Source organism: Orycteropus afer, unplaced genomic scaffold (genome assembly GCF_000298275.1).
Source record: "Orycteropus afer afer isolate SDZICR_OR568_19922 unplaced genomic scaffold, OryAfe1.0 scaffold00099, whole genome shotgun sequence".
Lineage (NCBI taxonomy): Eukaryota > Metazoa > Chordata > Mammalia > Tubulidentata > Orycteropodidae > Orycteropus > Orycteropus afer.
In genome coordinates, this window is record NW_006921686.1 from 787619 (window position 1) to 796463 (window position 8845).

At 54.5% G+C, this 8845-nt stretch overlaps 1 protein-coding gene across 1 annotated transcript; it reads right to left on the reverse strand.

The window, feature by feature from the left end:
- Positions 1-4573: 4573 nt before the first annotated feature.
- On the reverse strand, positions 4574-8845 carry LOC103198671 (nitric oxide synthase interacting protein). The gene is made up of 8 exons (XM_007942845.2): positions 8776-8845; positions 8166-8271; positions 6801-6882; positions 5750-5909; positions 5548-5672; positions 5245-5432; positions 5037-5145; positions 4574-4645 (listed from the first exon to the last, which is right to left on the reverse strand). Exons 1-8 carry the CDS (start codon positions 8843-8845, stop codon positions 4574-4576), a joined length of 912 nt encoding a protein of 303 aa, XP_007941036.1.

The window sequence follows — 8845 nt, forward strand, 5'->3', positions numbered from 1 at the left end:
ACAGCATCAATTCTTTGTCAGTCTTCCTTATTCATTGTCCTGCATGCACATGAAGCAATAAAAATATGGCTTGGGTCAGGGACACCTCAGTTCCCAGAGTGACATTTTTCCTTTTTAACATTTTCAAGAGATTTTTTTTTTTTTTTTTTGCAGTACATCATTTGATCTCTTGACTATTGCTTTCATGGGTGTTGATTGTGGACCTTGTCTCTTCCATTTTAGACTATTTTCATCACCCCAAGAGAAACTCCCCATTTCCTCTCACCTCCCCTAGTCCCAGACAACCACTCAGCTACTTTGATTTTATGGATTTACCTCTTCTGGCGCTTTCCCATGAATAAGATCACATCGCATGGGGCCTTTTTGTCTGACTTCTTTGACTCAGCATCATGTCTTCAAAGTTCACCCACATTGTAGCAAGTGTCAGTGCTTCATTCCTTTTTTATGGGTGAATAATATTCTCTCGTATGGTGTCACAGATTGAATTGTGTCCCCAAAATTCGTGTCAACTTAGTGGGGCCATGATTCTCCGTGGTTTGGCTGTTGTAATGATGTGATTTGACAGTTATGGAATGATGTGATCACCACCCCCCATGATGTGATCAGTCGGTTATAATAGGATTAGAGTAGAATGCAACATTCTCACTCACAGGTCACAGCCCTGATCAGACACAAGGGGAGTATCCCAGGGCTGTGGCCTGCATCACCTTTTATCTTACAAGAAATAGAAGGAGAGAGAGTTGAGCAGAGGAGGGACTTGACTGCCACCAAGAAACAAGAGCTGGGAGCAGAGTGTGTTCTTTGGATCCAGGGTCCCTGTGCTGAGAACCTGCTAGACCCAGGGGAAGACTGATGCTAGAACGTGGTGCTCTCTGAGGGACTCTGAGCCCACAGATGTTGGAAGGAGACAAGGACCTTCTAGAGCCAGCACCTTGGGTTTGGACCTGTAACCTCTTAAACTGTGACAGGATACCATGCTTGGTAAAGCAGAGGTAAAGCAAAAATGCGGAAGATCTTCAATGAGATGGATTGATTCAGTGCCTGGGATGACAGCCTCCAGCCAGGCAACGTTGGTGAGGATGGTGCAGGCCATCATAGAGTTGCTAGGAGTCAGAACTGACTTGACAGCACCTAATAACAGACTTTGAGAATAAATGTTTGTAAAAGCCATCCATTTGTGGTATTTCCTATAGGAGCACTAGAGAGCTAAGACCTATGGAGACACCACATTTTACCTACTTATTCGTTTGTCAATGGGCATTTCAGTTGTTCCCCCTTTTCGGCTGTTGTGAATAAGGCTGCTATGGTCACTCACAGAGAAGTGTTTCATTTCTCTTGGGTATGGACCTAGGAGTGGAATTGTTGGGCCGGTTTCCAAAGACAAATAGAAATCTGCTTCTCGACGTAGAATCTCCCCTTGCTTCTTGCTTTTTTTATTTGTAAATAATATATATATATTTGTGTTTCCAGGGAAGATTTACACAGCAGCTTAGGTTCCCATTCAACAATCTCTTCACAGGTTGCTCGGGGACGTTGATTACCTTCTTCACATCCTCGTGGTTTCTGTCTGGTTGTTCCATTTCCATTCATCTAGTTTCGCTGTTCCCTTAGACCCTCCTCTTTGTTTTAACATCATTATTGACCATCTGATCTCATGGAGGAGATTTTTCTTAAAGGAGTCCATGGTGATGATATTTTTTGAGCCCATTTGGTATTTAGCTACAAGGTGACTTCAGGGGTTAGGTTTGCTTCAAGGTTTGAAGAACCTCTTAGGGCAATCGTCTTGAAGACTCCTTCAGTCTTAACCAGGCCGGTAGGTCTTTGTGTCTTGTTTTTTTAGGAATTTGAAGTTCTGTTCCACATTTTTCCTCCCATTCGATCAGGGTCCATCTATTGTGGCCCCGATCAGAATGGTCAATAGTGGGCACCGGGCACCATCTAGTTCTTCTGGTCTCAGGGTAGATGAGGCTATGGTTGTGTGAACTATCTGTCCTGTAGATGAGTTTCTTTTTTGAATCTTTGTGGCTGTTGCTTTTGTAAAAGGTTATTTTTAATCCACAGACAGTGACGTTCCTTCTTTCTGCTGTACAGTTCTATGAATTTTGAGAAACGCAGTCTTGTAACCCACGACATTAGCTGTCACCCCTTCCCCAAACACTCTCTTGCTCCTGCCCCTTTGTAGTCAAGTCTCCCCTCACACTGGCAACCACAGACTTGGTCTCCATCACAACTGTCTTACCTTTCCAGAATAAATCTCTCCATTTAAAGATCCTAACAAGTGATTCTCATTGTTTTCCAAAGTGCTGTGTGTGGGCTTCTTGCAGGCGGGGCTGCTAGCAGACACACTGTGCCCCAGATAAATCCAACACACCCATTTCTGGGCTCTCAATTTTACACCAGTGTTTTGGGAAACTCTGTTCAGAAAGACAGGATTTGGCTCACTTCCTTTTTCTTCCTTCTCCTAACACAGCTGAAGCCACAGTGTGACTTTTGCTTCCTCTCCTGGTCCTCTAGAGCCCTCATACCCCACTCTTATGTTTTAGGCCCCTTAGAAACTGGCACTGCAACCTTAACCCTTTTGAGAACAAAGTATTTTCTAATTTGGTTTTTGTTGAAACCATGCGTTTTCAGTAATGGAAAAAAAATGTTGAGATCAGATGCATTTTCATATAATTAGTGTGACACTTACGTCCCAAAGGGTCTCTTGTGCTGGAGTTGGTGAGAAAAGGCCCATTTTTTTCCAGATTCATGCAGTTACACAGGCCCTCCACCAGAGGGCAGCACACACTTAAGTGGGATAGCAGCGTCCCACTGAATCCCAGAGATGGAATATGTAGATGGGCACTATAGGTGCCTTGGGTCTTTGAAGGGTTAAGTGGTAGACCACTCAGTTGACCATGACTCATAGGGACCCTGTAGGACAGAGAATGGCACATAGGATGTCCAAGGCTGCAAATCTTTACGGAAGCCAACTGCCATTATCTTTCTCCCGTGGAGAAGCTGGTAGGTTTGAACTGCTGTCCTTTCAGTTAGCAGCCAAGCAATTAACCACTGCACTGCTGGGGCTCCTTAAACGGCAGACACAAACTTCTATTTGTAATGATTTTCAGCAATGACCTTGGCGTGCACCACGGAATGGGCGTTTCAGAGGGTGAGTGAGTGGTGGAGCTGGGTGTAAAAACTAGAGGGACACACAGTCGCTGAGGGGTCTTTGGAAAGAGGATGTGGACTGGTGTGTTTCGGGGAGGGGACCATATGAAGCACGTTGGGTTTAAAGGGACGGGGTGGGGTTTGCTGGGGTGCAGAGGTCTGCAGGGTAATGAGGAGGGTGTCTTAGGAGGGAGGGTACGTAGGGTCGGGAAGACAGGACTAGGTTTGGGGGTCTCCAGGGGAAACTGGCCACCAGATGAACTTGTCTTCTGCTGCTCCCTTGACCAGCACAACTTTGGGTACACTGTCCCTTCTCAGCCTCAGTGGCCTGTTCTGTGAAATGGGTGCCAGCCCCCTCTCCCCAGGCCATGGTGGCGATTCAATAGGGCCACAGACTGCAGGCCCAGGGCAGTGCCAGTTTCTAAGGGGCCTGAAACATAAGAGTGGGGTATGAGGGCTCTAGGGGACCAAGGAAGGTTCTAGAATATTCTGGGGTGCAAACACTGGGTCTTGGGGTGGGGGCTCTCCGGGTTGCAAGGATGACGCGACCTAGGCTCCTGCCTGTAAAACCTCTCACTGCAGCCAGAAGCTGTGCCCATCCTGCACTGGAGATGAACTGGACCAAACCTGTGGGTAGTCAAGTTCACTCCACTCTGCATCTGGGCAGCTGATAAGCTGACCATTGACTGAAGCAGAAAGGTGGGGGCTGTTTAGTGCACGAAACAATAAATACACTGGGTTTCTCGCTTTGGTTGAGAAAAATAAAGTCACGTGTGGGCACAGGAACCCCGGCAGGTCAGACCTGGGCCTCAGAGGGTGACCTCTGGGACGTGGGAATGTGGTTTTACTTTGATCCACTGAACTGGGTCCACACTTCACAGGGCCTCCCTTCTGACCTCACCCCTCATTTCTCTTCCTCTTGGTTGCTCACACCTGCCAAGTATTTCCTGAACCCCGGCCTTTGCACTGGCAGGTTCCGCCTCCGTTTAACCCTCTAGCAGTCACGGGCGTGGGAGCCGCCTTGTCCCCCTCTGTTCCGTGGGCATCCCGACAACTTTACTCTGGGAGACCAGCTGCAGCGCTAGCACACGCTTCAAAGCTGGCCCGGCCTAACTCTGGAGAACCCTGACACAGGCAGAGGGGATTCCTGTTTAAGTTATAATTACTTGGCGCCCCCATGCGGCCGTGGCTGGGACTTCGACTCTGGCCCCTCCTCGACCAATTTTAAGCTGGTGCTTTCGCTGTCAACTCAGAAAGGCCCCGATGTTTTTGGTCGCTCTTTTGAATGTAAATCCCAGCTGGCAGACAGCTAGGGCACCCAGCTCGCCGGCCGGCTCAGTCCCCCGACGCGCGCGGCCAAAGAAGGCACCACATGTGGGCCAAGTCCAAGCGCCTTTATTCGCTCTCCCGCCGGCCCCGTGCTTCAGGCCTGCATCACCGGCCGTGACTTCTCAGCCTGCAGCTTCACCCCGGAGCCGGCGAAGCCCGTGCCACCCTACGGAGGACAGAAGGCGGGTGGAGGCGGTGTGAGGGGTCCCAAGCCCGGCCGGATGAATGGGGTGGGCTCGCGCACCCAAGAGAGCAGAGAGAGGGGCAGGGTCGGGTTCTTGGGCAGAACGGACAGGGTGGTGGCCGCCCCGTAGGGGGTTGGAGCAAAGCTTCCGGGAGGGGGAGAAGGAGCAGGGTCCCTCAAAAGGAAGAGGTGGGCTCCAGGGAGCAGTGGAAAGAGGCGGGACTCAGAATAGCCCATAGTGGAGGGGGCCGGAGGTCAGCATGGGGCTGGGGGCGTGACAGAGGGACGGACTTGGGGGTGTGACAGAGGGCGGGGCCAGGGCAGAAGGGGCGGGGCCCGGGGCAGAAGGGGCGGGGCCGGGGCACCCACTCACCCGCTGCAGTACGATGATGTCGCGGTCCGTGAGCTTCTCCCCGTTCACCGGGTCCACCATGTCCTTCCGAATCAGCTTCTCCACGCACTCGAGGGTGACCACGGCCCCGCTGGGGAACAAGGTGGGGCCGCCGGTGAGAGGCCCAGCCCGGGGCGCCCCCTGCCGCGCAGCGCCCCTGGGCGGGCGTCCCCTTCCCCGGGTGACTCACGAGGGCCGCAGCACGGCGCAGGGCGTGGCGTTGCTCAAGCTGTCGCGGGTCACGGCGCACACGTAGCGCTCGCTGCGCGTGATAAGCCCCACGCGGTCCACCGAGTCATCGAGCAGCGTGAAGCGCACGGGCGTCAGGTCCGACATGCGCAGCGGCTTCCCCGACATGGGGCAGGTCACGATGCGGGACTGCGGGTGGCAGGAGACGCAGGGTCAGGGCCTGGGGATGCGAGGCGGGGCACGGCCAGCCGGAGCTCCGGCCCTCCCCCCTCCAAGGTGGGCGTGGGCCACTGGGGCTGCTCACAGGCTTCTCCAGCTTGGTGGCCTTGGCCTCGGGCGTCAGCGATGGGATCCAGAAACTAGGCAGCGCCTTGTCCTTGTCCTTGTCCTTGCTTGCGGGGCCATCGCTGGGGCCAGGCCTGGCATCATCTATGGGGTAGGGAGGCCCTCAGAGGCCGCAACTGGGAGGCCCCACCCCAGCCGCCCCCTCCTCCACCTGCGCTCACCTGGGCCGGTCCCGGAGGCAGCCTTGGACGTGAAGGGGTTGAGGGGCCGGCTGACAATGGCCGCCTCCTTCTCCAGAAAGCCCCGCACCTGGTCCTGGGCCGCGGCCCGCTGCAGTTCTTTTTCCTCCTCTCGTCGTGCGCCCCGCTGTTTCTCGTACGCCTGCGGGGGGGCGGGAGGAGTGACCAAGGGTCGGGAGCCCCTGGGTGTTAGCTGAGCTCCAGAACCAGGGAGGGAGGGGACAGACTGACTCGAAGGGGGTGACAGACATGACCCCTCCTGTCTGGGAACTGAGCTCCCTACAGAAGACAGTGCCTGGCTTGGGGTAAGCGCTGTGTGGGTTCCTACCTGCCCACCTTCCCCATGCATCCTATAACCTGGGCCTCTCGGCCCATTTTAAGGAGCCCTGGTGGCAAAATGGTTAAGTGCTTTGCTACAAACCAAAAGGGTGGTAGTTCAAACCCACCCAGCAGCTTCCCAGGAAAAAGACGTCCAGTCTCCTTCCATAAAAAGCAGAGCCCTGGAAACCCTGTGGGGCAGTTCTCTGTCACATGGCATCATTATGAATCGAAAATCAACTCAAATGGCTACTAATACTAGTTTCATTTTACAGACGAGAAAACGGACCAGTGAGATGAGGTACCATCCATCCATTTAATGGGTATTTTTTTGATGGCCCATGGCCATAGAGTGGGCAGAAGAGACCTGCTCCTGATGCTTGGGACCCACAGTCCAGGGGGGGATGTGGCCACGTGCTCTGTGTGGAGTTACAGTGTGACATGTGCTAACAGAAGAGGTCCCGGGTGATGAGGGCAGACCCCCAGGGACCCTGGGCTGGCGGGTGGCTGGAGGAGCCACCTCTGGGCCGAGTCCTGGAGAGTGAGGATTTACGCAGGAGAAGTGAGAGGAACAGGGGACCAGGAGGAGGGAACAGCACAGGTGACGGCCCAGAGGGGAAAGCAGCATGGACCGGGAGGCCTAGCGCTGCTGGGCCCGCGAGCGCAGCATCCAAGCCGCCTGCCCACGCCCGCGCCCCCTCCGCCTCGCCGTCACCTTCATCTGCCGGACGATCTCCTTCTTCTGGTGTAGGATATACTCCAGGATGGCCTCACGCTCGTACAGGTAGCCGTCCGGGCTGCAGACAGAGGGCGGTTGTGAGGACACACAGGTCTGGCCCAGGCCGCACAGCCAGGGGTTAACAGGTACGGGCCAAACATCAGCTCCCTGCACTGGGCACCTACTATGTGTCTTCAAGGTAACGTCTCACTAAACACTCAGCTCAGCTCCTGGAGATGGATGCTTCCACTGGGGACATACTGTTTTAACAATCGTAGCTTTGCAGTATCCTCCGATGTTTTGTAGGGGAAGGCAATAAAAGGGTTAACGCTGCAGGCCTGGGTGTCCAAACCCTGCACATTCCAAAGAAAGGTGTGGCACTTGCTCTGCTCCCGGGAGGGAACCTCTAGACCCCCTAAAGGGGCCTGGGCCCAAGTCAGGTCTCTAAGCTAACAACAGGATTCACTGTGGGAGCCCTGGGGCCACATGCTGTCAGCTTGACCTCCAGAAGGGCTGGAGACTCAGGTCAGCTACGTGGGCAGTCGGCCATGTCCACATGACCGACCCCCAATGAAGTCCCTGGGCGCCAGGCTTGGCTGGGCTTCCCTGGTGGGCAGTGCTCTGTGTGTGCTACCGCACGCTGGCGCTGGGAGAAACAAGCTCTGACCGCGGGCCTCCACACACAGAGGACAACTGGGAGCTGCTACCTGGTCTCCCTGGGCTGTATGCCCTATATGCGTCTTTCACCTCTGCTGGTTAATTCATATCTTTCGTGATAACAGGAGCCCTGCTGGTGCAATGATTAAACACTGAACTGCTAACCAAAAGGTCGGGGGTTGGAACCTGCCAGCCGCTCCATGGGAGAAAAATGAGGCAGTTGGCTTCTGTAGAGATTGACAGCCTTGGAACCCTGTGGTGCAGTTCCACTCTGTTCTCTAGGGGCGCTGTGAGTCAGAATTGACTCGATGGCTACAAGTTTGCTTGGTTTTCTTAATAATAAACCTTTGCCAGGAGTACAATGGTTTTACTGAGTTCTGAGCCCTTTGAGAGAATCATGGAAACTGAAGGTGATCTTAAGGACCCCTGAATGACAGTCACTCTCATTGTTGTCTCTCTAAAAGAGACTGTTAATTGAGCGCGTACCTAGTCACTGCTAAGTGGAACCCTTTGCTGGCCACCAGAGGCCCTGCTCCAGAGCCCCACCCCAGCGGGACTGTACTCCCTTCCATACGCTCTGAAACCAGCCCTAGGATTGCACCCATGTCACAGACGGGAACATCAAGGCTCTAGCAGATCAGCGGCTTGCCCAGGGGCCGCCCCTCTGTATCGTCCCCTCACGCTCCCGACCTGTCCCCAGCTCACGTGACGACGGGGTCGTGGCAGGGCTGCAGGGAAAGGCAGCAGCAGTCAAAGTCCTTCACAGCGTCCCGGCTCAGGCGGATGTTCTGGGTCCCGTAGCCTGAGGCCGCTGGGGACAGAGACGGACAGTGGGATGGAGGGACAGACATGCCCCTGTCCGTACCCCGGGAGAACCTGGGGTGGGAAGAGGGTTTGGGGAAGTCCACGGCTTGGTCGGGACGTGTCTGTCTCTGTGTGTACGTCCCGAAAGACAGGACCCCGTCAGGAGGTGTTAACCTCCAGACAGCAAGCAACAGACAGACGGGTGGACCATCACTGAGCCACAGCTCGGAGAAGGGGCTCACGGGTGACTCTTTGCCTCGGTTTAAGGCTCCTCTGGGTCTCAGCTTCCCCCTGAAACATTGTGCTGATACTGGTGCCTCCTTCACTGGGGTATTGAGGGTTAAACGAGCTCGTGGCCCAGAAGCAGGTAATGGGGTGGGTGTTTTAAGGGTGTGAGCTGTTACTCAGATGATTAGCAGAGAGGCCAGGCTGGGCCGAGACACCAGGACAGAGAGCAGAACCAGAGGTGCAGAGGGCGGGGCTGTGAGACACATCGGGCCCCGCCCAGTACCTGTGTCCTTCTTCTTCTCATGGTAGGTGTACACGGCGCCGGCCGTGCAGTTCTTGCCGTGCCGTGTCAT

What these genes read in the sequence shown, in the direction of transcription:
- LOC103198671 (XM_007942845.2), bottom strand. Translation starts at nt 8,845, where the DNA reads ATGACACGGCACGGCAAGAACTGCACGGCCGGCGCCGTGTACACCTAC. An exon ending in CCACCAAGCTGGAGAAGCCT is followed by an intron (nt 5,433 to 5,547) that starts GTGAGCAGCCCC and finishes TGCCACCCGCAG; the next exon opens with TCCCGCATCGTGACCTGCCC. An exon ending in ACATCATCGTACTGCAGCGG is followed by an intron (nt 4,646 to 5,036) that starts GTGAGTGGGTGC and finishes TGTCCTCCGTAG; the next exon opens with GGTGGCACGGGCTTCGCCGG.